This window comes from Leptonychotes weddellii, chromosome 7, assembly GCF_054177405.1.
Source record: "Leptonychotes weddellii isolate Sample4059 chromosome 7, ASM5417740v2, whole genome shotgun sequence".
NCBI classification, from domain to species: Eukaryota; Metazoa; Chordata; class Mammalia; order Carnivora; family Phocidae; genus Leptonychotes; species Leptonychotes weddellii.
The window spans coordinates 96,446,033-96,465,687 of NC_138375.1; the positions used below are offsets into that span (position 1 = coordinate 96,446,033).

The window sequence follows — 19,655 nt, forward strand, 5'->3', positions numbered from 1 at the left end:
CAAAAAAAAAAGAATCACTAGGGACTGGGCCTCTACATTTCCTGAGTGATTTTCATGGATTGAGCCAAACAAACAACTGGCTTTGGTGGAAGTGCTTATATAGTTGTAAAGAATCTATCCTGAGATAGTCAATAAGAACATTGTCTAAGGGCTCCACAAAATATCTTTTCCTATTGTGTTGAGAGTCCCCAAGATTACTCCCAGGAGTAATTCACAAGACTCACAGCAACTCACAGGAGGACTCACAAGGCTCAGTGTGTAGTTATATTCATGGCTAAGATACATTAAAAGGATGCAAACTAAAATCAGCAAAGGGAAAAGGACCATGGGGTAAAGTCCACAGGATACCAGACACAAGCTTTCAGGAGTTTTCTCTTATCAGAATCACGTAAGATGTGCTTAATTCCCTGAAGGAGTTGTGACAGTGTGAAATGTTTTCTACCAGGGAACCTCATTAGAGATTCAATGACCAAGGTGTTTTGTGGGGGCTAGTCACGTAGGCACCCTCTGGGTAGCAGTTATCAAAATACCAGACTTTCAGAAGGAAAGCAGGTGTTAAGCTTAAGTCATATTCTTTGCAAAAACAGTTAAAGCACAATCAGCCACTCTTAATAGGTTTTGGTGGGAACCATCTCAAAATACAAGTTCCCAGATGCCAGTGAAGGGCCAACCTTGAAAGCAGTCCTTTAAATAATATCAGGCTTGCTTTGGTTACTCTTTTTTGCATACCTATTAACTTTAAAATTTCAGTATTAAAACAATCCATTTTTAAAGAAAAGTTAGATATTTTAAATTAGAAAATGGAAGGGATTCTCAAATTTCATATAAATCACTTTAGAAATATTGCTGTTGTTTTTTAGAAAGTATTGTTTAATTTTATGGCAAGGACAGAAATAATTTGAGTGTTTGCCTTAGCTGGGCTTTGGGAAGGTAAGAGCTGTACTTCATCAACATAGTACAAAGTTGAACTGTATGAAATTGCTTTCTTTTTTTAAAGTTGAAAAATGAATATTGGTTATTTGATGCATTTCAACCTAATATGTGCAGGAAAAGTGATACCAATTTCTTATCATTATGATAGTTTTGCCTACTTTAGATACTACTTTCTAAGAATTTGTTATTTCTTCTTAGGTATAATTAGCATTTATAAAATTGCTTTATAGTTCACAGCAAACCTTTCACACTCATATTTAGTTATAAGAAAATAATGTTAAACTCTCCTTTGGTAAAAATTTTAAAACCTGCAAATGAATTTTTATGTAATTATATAAAGCTTTCAAATATACTAGGTTTTCTTCCTCTTGACTATTCAATAGTGTTTAGATACAGAGCAGGGTCTTTGAACCACCTGCTCTGTATCATAAAAATTGGTTAAGGGGCACCTGGGTGGCTCAGTTGATTAAGCATCTGACTCTTGATTTCGGCTCAGGTCATGATCTCAGGATGGTGGGATTGAGCCCCACGTCGGGCTCCGCGCTCAGCTGGGAGTCTGCTTGTCTCTCTCCCTCTACTTCTCCAGCTTGTGCGCGCATGCGCTCTCTCAAATAAATAAAAATAAATAAATAAATAAATAAAAATCTTTTAAAAAAATGGTTAAAAAGAAAGTACTTGTTGTTCTTTTATTGTAAATATTTCAGTAATACCCATTGCATTTTTTAATCTAGCTTCCAATAACAATTATATAGAGGTGATAAAAAATGTTCTGAAATTTAACTTTAAGCATACATAGACTTCAATTTAATAATCTAATCAGGCATCAGATTTATCACAGATATGTAATTACCAAAATTACAATGATTGGAGCCACTTAATATCAGAAACATGTCATCTTAGACTGTTGTGTATTGGTTTTTTTTAAGTAGCCTGTGGAAGCAATCTCATTTTATAATTATCTCTATATATGTATTTAAAATTTTTTTTAATTAAGTAATCTCTGCTTAATGTGGAGCTTGAACTCACAACCCGAGATCAAGAGTGCATGCTCTACTGCCTGAGCCAGCCAGGTGACCCTCTGTGTTTGTATTTAAATTTATTTTTAGCAACCCCCTAAAAGCAGTTGCTATTTTTCTGAAAGTGCATAGAGAAAAAAGAGTATCTTAAAAGTAAATTTGTCTTTTTTTAAAAAAGATTTTATTTATTTATTTGACAGAGAGAGACACAACGAGAGAGGGAACACAAGCAGGGGGAATGGGAGAGGGAGAAGCAGGCTTCCCGCTGAGCAGGGAGCCCGATGTGGGGCTCGAACCCAGGACCCTGGGATCATGACCTGAGTCAAAGGCAGATGCTTAACGACTGAGCCACCCAGGCGCCCCTAAATTTGTCTTTTTAAAGTAAACTCTACTCCCACTGTAGGGTTCAAACTCATGATCCCAAGATCAAGAGTTTCATGCTCTACTGACAGAGCCACCCAGGCTCCCCTAAAGCAAATTTGTCTAAAAACTGTTGGCAAGAAATAACATCTTATGTTTTTAAAGATTTTACTTTTGAGTAATCTTTATACCTAATGTGGGGTTTGAACTCACATTCCCAAGATCAAGAGTCACATGCTCCACTGACTGAACTAGCCAGATACCCCTATATTTTTAAAGTAATATTAATTTAGGGAATAAAAGAAGTATACTTAGGTTCTTTTATTTTAGGTTGAGTGGTAAAGTAGAATTGATCATTTTTTAAGACTATATCACTGGTATAATAGGCAGTTTATGAGCTATAATTAATAATGGTTTAAAGTAGAATTCTGTTTGGAGTGATAATTTTTTATACTTTGGATGCCTATTATGTTAGCTATTTATGTTAAGAACTTGTGTTAAAGTATATTAAGAATGTCTACACTTTCATCTATGAATATCTATGAATATTCTATAAAAAATGACTTTGTTTTATACTCTTGCTTTTTTTTTTTATAGCTGTCATTATTAATTATGCAAGCGAAATGTTTGACTGCTGAACTCAATCAATGGCAGAAAGAAAGTCCTGGAAGTAAGGTTCTTATTTTTAGATTTATATTTTTGTAAACAAATTAGTGGCAAATTAATTTCATGATTATAAGAATTACAAGATCCATTTAGCCTTGTTGAAATTGCCTAAATTTTTCTTTCATTTATATATATTATTTTGTGCTTATTTTATTATTATAGATGAATATGTTTATGTGACATTATAATAATCTTAAATTATGGAGACCTTATTATATCCATCATTTGATCCTTGCAGACACTGTCTTACCCGCTCAGTAGAAACTGTAAATTGTGTCTTAATGAATGAAACTTACTTCATGGAGGGCGCCTGGGTGGCTCAGTCAGTTGAGGGTCTTCCTTTGGCTCAGGTCATGATCCTAGGGTCCTGGGATTGAGCCCTGCATCAGCTCTCTGGCTCAGCAGGAGAGTCTGCTTTTCCCCTTCCCTCTGCCTCTTACCCCCCCCGATTGTGCTCTCTCTCTTTCAAATAAATACAATCTTTAAAAAAATAAGGAAGAAAAGAAACTTACCTAGTAGAGGAGAAAAGTTATTTTAGATACTTATTTACATAGGGACTACATAGATTGTATGTTGCCTCTTGACTTGTCCAGCGGGGTCCAGCTCTATATTTGCCTTTTGTCAAGAAATAGAAAATGGCTTAAAAATCTGTACTTAAAATACCCAGCTAGGAGATACTTTTCTATTATGAAAGCTTACTTTTTCTGTGCCACATATATGTGTGTATTTGGTATTTTATATGGGCTGTAATTCTTTTAACATTTCCCTTCTTTTTTTTTTTTTAAATATTTTATTTATTTATTTGACAAAGAGAGAGATAGCAAGAGCAGGAACACAAGAGGGGGAGTGGGAGAAGGAGAAGCAGGCTTCTGGCCAAGCAGGGAGCCCGAAGTGGGACTCGATCCCAGGACCCTGGGATCATGACCTGAGCTGAAGGCAGACGCTTAACAACTGAGCCACCCAGGCACCTGTAACATTTCCCTTCTCTTTTCTTCTGCCCAGTTGCCTCCTTTCCTTTAGTTTCCCCCAGTTCCCATTTTAGTCTCCTTTGTAGATTTATTGCTCTCTAATCCCAAGTGTTGGGATTCTTCTATTCATTCTCTGTCTAGACAATTTCATCTGCATTCTTGATCTTAAATACTTACTATATTCATCCCCACCACTTTTCCACATCTTCACTACCACATGGTAGTTTTTTTAAATTTTAGTATTTCTCGTAGGTGTGTGTATATATATATATATATATATACACAGTGGTTACTTTAATTTGCATTAAACTATATATCCTGTTGCCTCCTCAGGATTATATTTAGCATCTCAAAGGCTGCTCATACTATGCTGTTAAAATTTGCTGTTCCCTAGAGGACTGTGCTCAGCAATTTTTGCTTCCTACTCTATATGCTATTCTAGCATTATATTTTCTCCTTTTGTTTTTATATATTATATCTGCATTAATAACTTCTATATCAGTTTGCTAGGGCTGCTATAAAGTACCATGGACTGGGGTTGCTTAAACAACAGAAATTAATTTTTTCATAATTCTGGAGGCTAGAAGTTCAAGATCAAGGTGTTCACAAGGTTGGTTTCTTCAGAAGCCTCTCTTGTCTTATACCTTGCCATCTTCCCCCTGGGTCTTCACATAGTCACCCATCCATTTACTAATCTCTTTGTAAGAAGTCACCAGTCATAATGGAGTAGGGCCCATCCTAATGACCTCATTTTAACTTAATCACATCTTTAAGGACCCAGTTCCAAATATATGAACGTTCTGAGGTGCTGGGGATTAGAACTTCAAAATATGAATTTGGGTGGATAGGAGGGCACAATTTTTTCTTTTCTTTTTTTTTTTTAAAGATTTATTTATTTATTTATTTGTCAGAGAGAGAGAATGAGAGAACACAAGCAGGGGGAGCGGCAGGCAGAGGAAGAAGCAGGCTCCCCACTGAGCAAGGAGCCCGATGCAGGACTCGATCCCAGGACCCTGGGATCATGACCTGGGCCGAAGGCAGACGGTTAACCGACTGAGCCACCCAGGCGTCCCAGGAGGACACAATTTTCATGACTGTTTCCAAATCTGTGTATCCAGGCCAGACTTTCTTTAATGTCATACTTATATATATCTCTACTTTTTCCAAAATATTCTACACATGCCTCAGATTTATGAATTGATCTCCATTCTCTGATCCATTGAATGGAATCTATTTAATCAGCCATAAATTTAAGAGTCCTTCTACATTCTTCCTTTTTCATATATTACATATAGTCATTAATTATGAAGCCTTACTGCCACAAATTTACTCTAGGCTTTCATCACCAATCCGCTAGTTTGTTATAATAGACGTTTTACCTCTTGTTCAAGATTGTTTTTTATTAATAATAGAAATTTTCAAACTTGAAAGTTAAAGGTCCAACTTCATTCTTTTGCATGTGTATTATCTAGTTTTCCCATTACCATTTGTTGAGAAGATTGTTCTTTCCCCCATTGAGTTGTCTTGGCATCCTTGTCAAAAATCATTTGACCATATAGTGAGGATTTATTTCTGGGTTCTCTGTTCCCTTCTATTGGTCTTTATGTCTGTCTCTATTGCCAGTAGCATACTTTTTTGATTATTGTAGCCTTGCAGTAAATTTTGAAATTAGGAAATAGGAGACTGCCAACTTTGTTCTTCTTTTTCAAGATTATTTTGGCTCTTTGGGGTCCTTTGAGATTCCATGTGAATTTTATGGTGGATTTTTCTATTTTATACAAAAATATTATTGGAATTTTGATAGGGATTGCATTGAAGCTGTTGGTCACTTTGGGTGGTATTGATGTCTAATAATATTAAGTCATCTAATTCTTGAACATGGGATGTTTTTCTATTTGTTGCTATCTTTTTTTTTTTTAAAGATTTTATTTATTTATTTATATGAGAGAGAGAGAGAGAGAGCATATGAGAGGGTGCTATCTTTTTTTTTTTTTTTTTTAAAGATTTTATTTATTTATTTGAGACAGAGAGAATGAGAGGGAGGAGGGTCAGAGGGAGAAGCAGACTCCCTGCCGAGCAGGGAGCCCGATGCGGGACTCGATCCCGGGACTCCAGGATCATGACCTGAGCCGAAGGCAGTCGCTTAACCAACTGAGCCACCCAGGCGCCCCGAGAGAGTGCTATCTTTAATTTCTTTCAGCATTTAAGTCTTTTGCCACCTAGGTTAAATTTATTCCTAAGTATTTTATTCTTTTTGATGCTATGTATCAGGGAATTTTCAGTTTCTATTTTTCTTATTATCATCATCCTTTATATACACGTTTTGTACTGGTGACACCAAGCACACAGGCTGACCCATATGCCAAATACCCATTTTGCTTCAGGCTGCCAGGGCCATAGATTGCCACACTGAAAGGATTTAAAATGTCTTTATATTCTTAGAAGCTGCTATATTGTATGGGTTGAGTTGATTAGATGAATCAATACTGAAATGCTACTCGTGACCACACTGGCCAAGAGGAAGATTCTTAACTTTATGTTCTTAGAATCTTTCTCATTGCATTTGTTGAAATGATTTGGTAGCCACCCTGAGGCTGCCAATAATCAGTTCTGATACGGGGCCTATGAAGCACATGTGGGAAGTTCTCTCCTGTCAGAAGACCCTCTAGAATAGCAGATAGATTAGAAAATTTTCAGTAGCATATTATTTGATAAATTTTAAATAGTACTTTATTAGGAAAGGTAAACTTAAAGTACAAAGGTTGAACTTTTCTAAGTATAAGGATTTAATTTGCTATGCAAAATTAAACTGAAACATTATACTCATAAACTGGCAAAAATTTTAGAAGAGTTTATATATTTTGCTGTTTCTTATTGCTAATAGAAATTTTTTGAAAAGAATCTGGCACCCTATATTAAAATTAAAAATACACATTTCCTTCTATGAAATTCCATTTCTGGCAACTTATCCCAAAGAAATGAAAGCACTAGTACATAAAGACATAAATTAAAAAATGCTTACTGCATCATTGTTTTTTGTGGCTAAAAATTAGGTACGAAGTTAACGTTCAGTCAGTACTGATATCACTCAATACACTATGGTATATTTACCCTGTGGAATAATTTGAAGTGATTTAAAATTATGAATTAGACTTACACCAGATGAATAGAAAGGATTTCCATGGGGATTTTGTTGAGCAAAAATAAGAATAATGTAGGGGCGCCTGGGTGGCTCAGTCAGTTAAGTGTTTGCCTTAGGCTCAGGTCATGATCCCAGGGTTCTGGGATCGAGCCCCGTATCGGGCTCCCTGCTCAGCGGGAAGCCTGCTTCTCCCTCTCCCACTCCCCCTGCTTGTGTTCCCTCTCTTGCTATGTCTCTCTCTGTCAAATAAATAAATAAAATCTTAAAAAAAAAAAGAATAATGTATATGATACTCCATTCTTGTAAAACCAGCAATAACAAAATGAATAACCCTTGCATGTATATGTACAGATAATGTACATGTACATATACATATACATGCATAGGATCATATAATTAGAGATATATTTAAGGACACAGTATAGATTATTAATTTTATTTTTGAGAGATTGAAAAACAAAACAAAAGGCACAAAGTCCAAAAATGCATAAATGTCATGTTTGTCTAAAATTATATGTAAGTTGATTATATATGTAAAGATGTTAAATAAGAAAATAGAGGTATCTTAAAAACCACAAAATCAGGGGTGCCTGGGTGGCTCAGTCGTTACGTGTCTGCCTTGGCTCAGGTCATGAGCCCAGGGTCCTGCTTCTCCCACTCCCAGTCCCCCTACTTGTGTTCCCTCTCTCGCTGTGTCTCTCTCTGTCAAATTAATAAATGAAATGTTTAAAAAAACCAACCAACCAACAAAGAAAAAAACCTGCAAAATCAAATTCTTTATTTTTGAGATTTTTTTTTTTAAAGATTTTATTTATTTATTTTGACAGAGAGAGAGAGACAGTGAGAGAGGGAACACAAGCAGGGGGAGTGGGAGAGGGAGAAGCAGGCCTCCCGCTGAGCAGGGAGCCCGATGCGGGGCTTGATCCCAGAACCCTGGGATCATGACCTGAGCCGAAGGCAGACGCTTAACGACTGAGCCACTCAGGCGCCCCTATTTTTGAGCTTTAACTAAGCATATATGTATAATTTTGGTTTGTTTTGTTTCTGTAGTAATTCCACTGAATGAAGAAGTTCTTGTAACATTAGGCAAAGAAGAGGTAAGTCACTTAGTAAATCTGTAGTAACCTTAATTAACCTATAACTAGAAGTGTTTGGGATTCATGAGATAAGTAGGATGAATCTACTTTAAAGCCATATTAATTTTTTTATTTTGATTTTATGTTTTATTGAATGGAATGTTTTAAATGACTTGAATTTCATTTCACCAATTTGTATATCAGAACTATTGTTAGTATTTAATGTGAACTTTATTCTTATATTTAATTTCCAGTTGATTAAACTCTTCATAATACAAGCAAAAACATTAAACATAGTTAAATGATCATAATATACATCTGTTCTTCTCAAAACTTAACCTACATATCAATAAAGATATTTTTTTTAACATGTAAGTCCATTCGGTCAAAGTCCATTAGGTCAAACAAGAATTGTAAACAAGGTTGTAATGCATGGAAAGAAATAAGTATCTGTGTGTCAAGAGACAGAGATAGGGATGAAAAGATATTATCTGCCCTACAGAGTTGAAAAAAAGTCTTGGGATTTGAAGGAAACTTGTACTACAAAATCCAAGGTTCAAGTCTGAAGCTAAAAACAAGATTTCTTTAACAGCAGAACATAGATAGGCTTTCTCTTTTCTAATCAGGCAGCTAACTTTTTACCCCCACACTTGGAAACTGGAGGTATAGGATATGGAGAGATTAAACTGTTGAGGCTCTGGACCCAGGGATACCAGGTTGGGTGTTTAGTAGGGTTGGCGTGCAGGTCAAAGGTCAGAAAGATCCAGTTAATATTTTATACTGTGTGGTGGAAGTACCAGCTCCTTTCCCTGCTCTTTCTCAGAGGTCTTACAATCTATTATAAAATAGCCTCAGAGTGGAGATAAAACAATCTTCTCTGGAAAATCTAAATGGCTTAAGAAAAAGATCTATAAGTGTTAATTTTTGGCGTTCTCAGTGAAAAAGCAGGATTGGTGTACATCAAAACATCCCATTCATAACAGGGTTTTTAGTATTTTTGAGTTTTGGCCAGCCAGTGGTCATCAGTGTTTGTGAATGCCTCCAAATAGAAAGGTAGTAACCCAAAATAACTGATAAAGATGAACCTTAAGGAAATAGAGACAATTCGGGGAACAAAGAGAATTTAATAAACAATATCTTCAGGGGCGCCTGGGTGGCTCAGTCGTTAAGCGTCTGCCTTTGGCTCAGGTCATGATCCCAGGGTCCTGGGATCCAGCCCCTCATCAGGCTCCCTGCTTGGCGGGAAGCCTGCTTCTCCCTCTCCCACTCCTCCTGTTTGTGTTCCCTCTCTGGCTGTGTCTCTCTGTCAAATAAATAAATAAAATCTTTAAAAAAAAAAAACCACAAACAATATCTTCAGAGAGACAAAAAAAATTTGATTAAAAAATAACAGAGGCACCTAGGTGGCTCAGTCAGTTAAGTGTCTCTTGATTTCGGCTCTTATCATGATCTCAGGGTCATGAGATCTAGCCCCGTGCTGGGCTCCTCACTCATTTGGAGAGTCTGCCTGAGAGTCTCTCTCTCTCCCTTTGCCCCTCGCCCTGCTTATGCATGTGCTCTCTCTCTCAAATCAATCAATCTTTGAAAAAACATTAAAAAATAACAGAATGCCAACTTAATAAAAGTACTACTTCATACCCCCTAGCATGGCTATAATCAAAAGACAGACAATAACAAGTATTGATGAAGATATGGAGAAATTAGAACATTGATAAACTGCTAGTGGGAGTGTAAAATAGTGCAGCCACTTTGGAAAACATTTTGGTAGTTCCTCAGAAGATGAAAGAGTTACTATTTGAACCAGTAGTTTCACTCCCAGCTGTATACCTAAGAGAAATGAAAATAAGTGTGTGTCCACACAAAAACTTAAACATGAATGTTCATAGCAACATTTTTCTTAATGGCCAAAAATGGTAAACAACCTAAATATTCATCAACTGATGAATGGATAAATAAATTGTGATACGTCTATACAGTGATGTATTATTGTCTAAAATAATGAAGTACCGATATGCCATAATATAGGTGTATTTTGAAAACATTATGCTAAATGAAAGAAGCCAGTCACAAAGGATTGCATATTATATTATTCTATTTATATGAAATGTCCATAATAGGCAAATCCATAGAGACAGAAAGTAGGTTGTTGCTTATTGATTAAGGCTGGGTGATTGGAGAAGAAATAATGAGTGACTGCTAATGGATACTGCTAACAGGTTTCCTTTTGGGATGATGAAAATGTGCTAGAACAGATTGTGGTGATTTTGCACAACTCTACAAGTACCGTAAAAATTACTGAATTATACACTTTAAATGCGTACTGTATGGTATGTGGAATATATCTCATAAAAGCTGTTATTTTAAAAAGGACCAATCAGAGAATAAGAGCCTTTCTAAATAAAAACATGATACCTGAAATAAACACGAAAATGTTGGTAATTATAGTCATGGAAATCTCCTACAGAGTAAGGATGGCAAAAAAAGGAAAATTGGAATAACAGAAGATAGTAGAACTAGAGTATCAACTCAGAAGTACAAAATACAACCAGTAGAAGTTCCAAGTTTTTGAAAAATGGAAGGGAAGAAACAATAAATAATACATGAACATTTTCCCAGAATGAAAGATAAAGATTCTTTTTTATATTGAAATGAGCCACCAAATTTTCAATGTCATGAATTAAAAATGACATGACATAATGATCCACTGTAATTTTCCCTTTGGTAGCAGCCCTTAGGCTAGTAACTCTGGTTTGAACTGGCTGGAATCCAAACGATGCAGTACTAGCATTGGCCTTAACATTTTCATTTTAACTATTACAGATAAAAATAACAAAGAGATTGAATATTTAGCTTGTTTCTTTCACAGTATCATAAGTATTTCCATATGCATCCAGTCAGCCAACTGTCTGAGAATTTTTTCTGTCATTTCTAAATTCCCAGAATACTTCTGCCTGTAATTATTGATCATGGTGCAACTGTTGTCTTCTTTTTTGACTGGGTAAACATCAGGCACCAGGTTCATCATTCTCTGCCCAATTATCCTTCTTTTTCCCACACAGTGCTTTCATTATGTTTTGGTGAGCCAGAGTCATAGCAAAATCCCACTTCCGAGGCCAGCTGTTGTCAGGTTTTTCCCTAAGACCACTCTCATTTCGTTGATGGGCACACAGGAGTCAGAAAAGCTATTGTACTCATGGTTACAGTTTATTACAGTGAGGAAACACAGATTAAAATGAGCAAGGGAAAACACACATAGGCTAAGCTTATAGTAGTCCTTTCCCAGTGGAGTTGATAAATTTGTTTAATTCTCCTTGCAACTGAGTGCACAACATGTGCAAAGTGTTTTCAAATAGGGAAGTTCACCTGAGCCTTGTTGTCTAGAGTTTTTTTTTTTTTTTTTTATTTGAGAGAGCGAATGAGAGACAGAGAGCACGAGAGGGAAGAGGGTCAGAGGGAGAAGCAGACCCCCTGCCGAGCAGGGAGCCCGATGTGGGACTCGATCCCGGGACTCCAGGATCATGACCTGAGCTGAAGGCAGTCGCTTAACCAACTGAGCCACCCAGGCGCCCCGTTGTCTAGAGTTTTTATCAGTAGTCAGTCACTATGCATAAGGGGCCTCCTTGACTGACCTCACCTACTCACACTCCAGCCCTCCAGAGCAAAATTGCATTCACCATAAATCACATAGTTAGAATAAACTCTCTAATCAAACTGGTGCCAAGTGTGGCTTGCACTCACAACACCAAGATCAAAAGTTGCATGCTCTACATACTGATCCATCCCAGCACCTCTATATAAACACTCCTATCAGGCATAATATTCCAAGGCTTCAGAGCTCATCCTTCAGGAGTCCACAGGGGACCTGTCCTGAAGACAGGCCTTTCTTGGTAATGTGCAGTTTGTACAACTTCTTCCCTGCACACTTATCTTTTTATTCTCTTAATAGTGTCTTTTAAGAAACGTTAAGTTCCCAGTTTGATTAACTCTGTTTTATCAAGTTTTTTTTTTTAAGGTTTGTGCTCAAATATAAGAAATATTTGTCCAACTTAAGGTCACAAAGCTTTTCTTTTCTTTAAAAATTTCAAAGTTTCACATTTATGATCCAGTTTGAATTCATGTTTTTATATAGAATGAGTTATTGATAAAGCTGTATTTTCTTTCATATGAATACTAATTGTGGGTTTCCAGCACAAATAGTTGAAAAAAATTATTTTTTCTCTTTTGAATTTCCTTTGCATGCTTAATGAAAATTAATTAACCAACCGTATATGTGTGGATCCATTTCTAGACTCCATTTGTTCTTCATTCTGTGGTTATTTCTTTTCCTTTTTTCTGTGTTTCTGTCTTTAGGTCAATACCACATTGTTTTATTTACTGAAGTTAAGACTTAAAAGTCTTAAATAAAATAGTATGAATTCTCTATCTTTTTTGTTCCTTATCGAAATTGTTTTATATTTTCATATAGAGTTAGCTGGTCATTCAATCCCATAAAAAGCTTACTGAATTTTGACTGAGATTGCCCTGATTCTGTAGTTTAATTTTTTTATTTTATTTTTTTTAAAGATTTTATTTATTTATTTGAGAGAGAGAAAGAGAGAGAGAGCTGGAGAGGGGGGAAGGTCAGAGGGAGAAGCAGACTCCCCGCTGAGCCAGGGAGCCCGATGCGGGACTCAATCCTGGGACTCCAGGAACATGACCTGATCCGAAGGCAGTTGCTTAACCAACTGCGCCACCCAGGCGCCCTCTGTAGTTTAATTTGAGGAGAATTGACGTCTTTAATATACTGAATCTCAGTTCGAATCCATGAGCCTTGTATGATCTCTGTATTTACTTAGGTCTCCATTTATTTAGTACTTTTAAGATTTATCTCATCAGTGTCTTATAATTCATTATATCAAAGACTAAAAAAGAAAAAAGACATTTGATTGTCCCAATGAATTCAGAAAGAATAAGTGACAAAATTCAATATTAATTCTTGATTTTTTTTAATTTTTATTTTTTTCAGAAAACTACCCCCTCTTATGTGGGGCTTGAACTCATGACCACAAGATCAAGATTTTCATGCTCTACTGATTGAGCAAGCCAAGCATCCCAATTCATGATTTTTTGAAAGAGTTAATAAATTGTAATAGAGGTGTGCAGGTCTTACACATTTTTGTCAGGTTCATCCCTTTGGTATTTCATATTTTTGATGCTATTAAAGTGGTATTCTTTTTTCAATTATCAATTATTTAATCCTGATACATACAAATACAATTAATATTTATATATTGATCTTCTATTAGTGAGTATGATAAACCCCTTTATTCTAGTGGCTTTTTTGTAGATGTTGTAGGATTTTCTACATGGCTAGTTGTATCATCTGAGATCAGGGGCCCTTATATTTATTCCTTTACATCTGGATGCCTTTTATATGTTTTCTTTCTTTCTTTCTTCCTGTCTTTCTTTCTTTCTTTTTTTCAGAGAGAGAGAGAGAGCAAGAACATGAGCGGGAGGGGCAGAGGGACAGGGAGAGAGAATCTCCAGCTGACTCCACACTGAGCTCGGAGCCAGACTCGGGGCTCAGTCTCACAACCCTGAGATTGCGATCTGAGCTGAAACCAAGAGTCAGGTGCTTAACTGACTGTGCTGGCTAGGTGCCGCTAGATGCCTTTCATATGTTTTTCTTGGCTTATTGTGCCGTTCTAGAACTTTTTTTTTTTTTAGAGATTTATTTATTTGAGAGAGAGAGAGGGCACACTAGCAGAGGGAGATGGAGAGAATCCCAAGGAGACGCCCCACTGAGCCCAGAGCCCAACACAGGGCTCAATCTCATGACACTGTGATCATGACCTGAGCCAAAATCAAGAGTCGATGGCTTATCTGACTGAGCCATCCAGGTGCCCCTAGAACGTTTAGTACATATTTAATAAAAGTGGTGAGAATGGACATTTTTGCCTTGTTCCCGACCTTTGTGGATAGCATTTGCTCTTTCATCATCAAGTGTGATATTAGTAGTAGGTTTTTCATAGATGCCCTTAACTAAGTCGAGGAAATTACCTTCTATTACAATTACAGTATCTTCTCCCATTCAGTAAGTTTTATTGATGGTTTCCTTTTATTTGATGTGGTTTCCTTTTTATTTTGGTGTGGTCTCAGTAGTTTAATTTTCCTTTTGTTTTCCTTGTCAGAGGAGACATATCTAGAAAAATATTTCTATGGCTGATGTCAAAGAAATTACTGCCTGTTTTCTTTTAGAAATTTTATGGTTTTAGGTCTTACATTAAGGTCTTTAACCCATTTGGAGTTTATTTTGTGTATGGTGCAAGAAAGTGGCCCAATTTCATTTTTTTGCTTGTGGCTGTCCAGTTTTCCCATCACCATTTGTTGAAGAAATGGTCTTTTTCCCATTGTATATTCTTGCCTCCTTTGTTGTAGATTAATTGACCATAACAGCATGGATTTACTTCTGGACTCTATATTCTGTTCCATTGATCTATGTATCTGTTTTTATGCAGTGCCATACTGTTTTGATTACTACAGCTTTGTTGTATATCTTGAAATCTGGGATTGTGAAACCTCCAGCTTTTGTTCTTTTTCAAGAATGCTTTGGCTATTTGGGGTCTTTTGGGGTTCCATAGAAATTTTAGGATTATTTGTCTTAGTTCTGTGAAAACCACTATTGGTATTTTGATAGGGATTGTATTAAATCTGTAGATTGCTTTGGGTATATAGACGTTTTTAACAATATTGGTTTTTCCTGTCCATGAGCATGAAATATCTTTCCATTTGTTCGTGTCATTTTCAATTTATTTCATCACTGTTTTATAGTTTTTGGAGTATAGATCTTTCACTTCCTTGGTTAAGTTTATTCCTAGCTATTTTATTGTTTTTGGCATAGTTGTAAATAGATTGTTTTCTTAATTTCTCTTTCTACTGCTTCATTATTAATGTATAGATATGCAACAGTTGCTGTATATTCATTTTATACAGTGACTATACTGAATTCATTGACTTAGTACATTGATTTTTTTAAAAAAATGATATCTGTTTAATTAACCATGTATTCCTAGGATAAACCCACTTTGCTTAATCTTTTTTATTTATTGATGGATTTAATTTGCTGAAATTTTATTAAGGTTTTTGTGTCTGTATTAATAAGAGATACTAGTCTATGGTTTTCTTTTCTTGTGACATCTTGGTCAGGCTTTGGTATCAGGCCTATTAGAATGAGTTGAGAGTTATTCTGTCTTCAAAAGAGTTTGTATAGAATCAGTATTATTTATTCCTTAAATGTTTGCTAGAATTCACAGGTGAAGGCATATGGGCCTGGAGTTTTCTTTGTGGGAAAATTTCTAGCCACAAATTCAGTTTTTTTATGGCTGGTCAGGTTTTCTCTTTTTCTCTGAATAAGTGGTAGTTTGTGTCTTTTAAAGAGTTTGTCCATCTCATCTAATTCGTCAAATTTATTAAATTTGTTCTTAGCATTCCTCCATTACCATTTTAATGTTTATAGTAATGTCACCTCTCTCATTCATAATGTTAGTAATTTTTGTTCTTTTTTCTGTTGTAATTAGTGTGGGTAATTATGATGACCTTCTCAAAGAATCAGCTTTGGGTTCATTGATTTTCCCCCCAGTTTTCTTCTTGTTTTTCTGTATTTAAGTTCTTTTTAATCATTATTTTTTATTCAGTTTACTTTTGATTTTATTTGTTCTTTTTCTTGTGGTGGAAGCTGTCCTTATTTGAGAGCTTTTGTTTTTCTTTTCTTTTTTTAAGATTTTATTTATTTATTTGAGAGAGAGAGAGCATGAGCAGGGGAAGTAGTAGAGGGAGAAATAGACTCCCTGCTGAGCAGGGAGCTGAAAGGGGGCTCCATCCCAGGATCCTGAGATCATGATCTGAGCAGAAGGCAGATGCTTGAAGGACTGAGGCACCCAGGTGCCCAGAGAGCTTTTGTTTTTCTAATAGAGGCTTTTACTGCTGTAAATTCTCATCTGAGTACTGCTTTTGCTTCACCCCAGAAGTTTTTATTTTGTTTTTATTTTCAAATAGTTCATAATAATTTTTTTCTTGTAGATTACTTCTTTGACTAATGGATTATTTAGAAGTGTGTTTTTTTTTTATTCTTATGTTAATCCCCATACACTACATCATTAGTTTTAGATGTAGTGTTCCATGATTCATTGTTTGTGCATAACACCCAGTGCTCCGTGCAGAACGTGCCCTCCTCAATACCCACCACCAGGCCAACCCATCCTCCCACCTCCCTCCCCTCCAAGAAGTGTGTTTTTAATACTTAAATGTTTGCAGATTTTCCCAGTTACCTTTCTATTATTTATTTTTAATTTAATTATATTGTTAGTTCATATTTAATGTAATATCAGTGTGGTTGCTCTGCAATCTTGGTACTTGATTTTTCTTTCCTATTTGTATTACCTTTTCTCTGTTCCTATTTTCCTCTCTTTCCAATTTCTTGACTTGTGTAGTTTTAAAAATAAACCTATTTTATTTATACTATTGGTTTACTGGTTCTTCCCCTGCCCCCTTTTTTTTTCGTGGTTGCTATAAGGTTTATGATACACATCTTTAAATTATCACTGATTTAGATGTGTAAAAGGCTAATGGAAACCCTTGACATCAGGAGAATGGAACACTAGCTAATTTGTTCTAGAAACAAAAAGATACTAGAAAAAACTCCAGTTGTTACTGTAATTTACTTTAGCCACACAGTCTTCTTTGATGTTTCTCAAATATGTCACATATATTCTTGCTTCAGTGCCTTTGTACCTACAATTTTCTCTGCTTGGAACATTCTTTTGCTAGATATGATCATGTCTTATCTCATGTCTTCTTTATCTGCTGCTATACTGTTAACCTGATCAGAGAGGTCTCTCCATGTCATACTACCTAAAAGAGCCATTCCTACAATTTTTTCTTCATGATACTGATCACTCACAGGAGTTATATATTTGTCTCAGTTCTCCTCTTGTTCATCTTTGAATCCCTGACTCCTTCAACAATGTCTGGTAGTCAATGATCAATATATATTTGTTAAATGAATGGTAATCATTTGTGTCTGTTTTTGTATAGTCTCCTTAGAAAAGAGCCTAATCTACCTGATTACTGAAAACATACTCTTTAATTGTCTTTCAGTATCAAAATGTATTGCTCAAAACTCCTTATATTTTTGAATTTAACAAATGAAATATTACAAAGAACCTAGTACCTGCTGTATATTTTCCTTTCAGACTTACTGGTAGGCTTTTTTGCTCTTGGTTTCTGATTATCTATCCTAAACAAATAATGTAAATTTCACTCTCATTTAGAAATATAACTGTTTATAGGATTACAGACTAAACAATTTGCATTATTTTGTTCCAGTTCCAAAAATTGAGACATGATCTTGAATTGGTGCTCTCTACTATTCAGTCAAAGAATGAAAAGCTAAAGGAAGACTTGGAAAGGTATAATTATAATTACCTTTAATCACTGATATATGTTGAATTGGTATTAATGTTTTATTTGGCTATGTTGGTATTGTTTTTCCATGTTTAAAGGGAGCAACAGTGGTTGGATGAACAACAACAGATACTGCAATCTCTTAATGTACTACACAATGAATTGAAACATCAGGTTGTGACATTTTCTGAATCAAGGTATTTGTATTCTAGTTTTTTGAAATAGGAAAAAGTTATTTTTTTATGTTACATGAAATACATACATGAAAAGAAGGGAAATTTTATTAGAAATTGTGGGTTTTAGTTAACTTTTACCAACTGTTACGTGACATTTGATTAATGACTTGATGTATAGTTTCCCTACATGTTAAATAGAGAATTTTACTTTCATAAAGCTAGTTATTTCATTTGAACAAATGAAGTTTGAAAACGTGTTTGATCAACTTTATGAGTTACCAGTTACATATACTTATGTATTTTATGTATTTTATCAGTAAAATGTTTCTCTTAATTTTTAAAATATGTATTAGAATCTTTGATGAGCTGAAAACTAAAATGCATGATATAAAAGAATATAAGGAGAAACTCTTGATTACCTTGGGTGAGTTTCTGGAAGATCATTTTCCTCTGCCTGATAGAAATGTGAAAAAGAAAAAGAAAAAGGTAAGTTTTAGGGAACACATTCATGTAGATATTTATATATGAGATTATTTCACATAGGTTCAAATGTAAATTTTCTGATAAATTTTTGTAAGTTTATTATATGTTTCAAAGATTCACACAGATAAATGTATAGAAATATTCCATCATATTATAATATTGACTGAAAAACTAGAAGCAACTTAGTTCAATAAAACAGGATTAAATGCATTTTTAAAATATTTACCCATATGGTGGGAAAAAATATACCTTTTAAAAATAATGTATTGAACACTACCAGAAGAGGTATTAAAATGCTCACAATTTATTGTTAAATGGATAAAACAGCTAACTAAATATTATGAGTCTAATTTGTAACAAAAAATATAATAGTGCCTATGTTGGAGGCTAGGATTTTAGGTGAGATTTGTTTTTGTTTCTGTTTTTACTATTTTCCAAAGTTTCCATGATGAGCATATGTAACTTTTAAAATCAGAAGATAGCTGTTAGTTAATGTAAGTTCTTGACTATTTTACTAGTAGTTATGATGGAATAAACCTTTTCCACAAAAGCAAATAAATATTTTATTTGGTGACAGAAGATTGGGAAGAACTACTTTAATGCCTTTTTTAAAAACAGTATATAGTATAAATAAATAAAGCTTGTGGAAGTAGAGTAGGCATTGAAACCGGCACCAGAATGATCTTTCTAAAAATATATATTTTAATCATTTTTCAACATAAAACTGATGGCTCCCTACTGGACGACGTCTAAAAACTCCTTAGAGTAATGCATTTATATTTGGACTTTGTTTATCTCTTTACCTCCTGCCCAACCATTCTTTATTCATCTCTTGCATGAATCCATTCAACCATACCACTCTAGTCCCAGCAAGTATGCAATGACCTGTCATTTTTTGTGCCTTATACGTTTTATTCCCTCTGCTTACAAAACACTTCCTATCTGATGAGGATAGCAGATTCTTAAGAGTCAAACATCATCTTTTGCATGAAGTATTTATTTTAAGATTTATTTATTTATTTTAGAGAGAGAGAGTGAGAGAGCGCGTGGCAGTGGGAGGAGTAGAGGGAGAGGGAGAGAGAAATTTAAACAGCCTTTGTGCAGAGCATGGGGCCTGACATGGGGCTTGATCTCATGACCCTGAGATCATGAACTGAGCCAAAACCAAGAGTTGGACGTTTTGGGTGCCTGAGTGGCTCAGTTGGTTAAGTGTGTGCCTTCGGCTCAGGTCATGATCCCAGGATCCTGGGATCGAGCCCCACATTGGGCTCCCTGCTCTGCAGGGAGTCTGCTTCTCCCTCTTCCTCTAACCCTCCTCCCCACTGTGCCCTCTCTCTCTCTGTCTCAAATAAATAAATGCATACAATCTTTAAAAAAAAAAAAGAATAGTTGGA

The 19,655-nt window shown here is 35.3% G+C and overlaps 1 protein-coding gene across 8 annotated transcripts in view; it reads left to right on the forward strand.

Annotated features, from left to right (window-relative positions):
- Nucleotides 1-19,655, forward strand: part of CENPK (centromere protein K) — a 133,003-nt gene that overhangs the window by 14,422 nt on the left and 98,926 nt on the right. For all 8 annotated transcript variants that reach the window (XR_014146736.1, XR_014146738.1, XR_014146737.1 and 5 more), the window contains exons 5-9: nucleotides 2,907-2,979; nucleotides 8,136-8,182; nucleotides 17,525-17,607; nucleotides 17,701-17,799; nucleotides 18,132-18,264. Coding sequence is in view for 4 of the 8 variants with exons in the window: in XM_081825700.1 (XP_081681826.1) it covers nucleotides 2,907-2,979; nucleotides 8,136-8,182; nucleotides 17,525-17,607; nucleotides 17,701-17,799; nucleotides 18,132-18,264 (435 nt within the window). In the remaining 4 variants the exon portion in view is untranslated. The remainder of the gene's footprint in view (nucleotides 1-2,906; nucleotides 2,980-8,135; nucleotides 8,183-17,524; nucleotides 17,608-17,700; nucleotides 17,800-18,131; nucleotides 18,265-19,655) is intronic.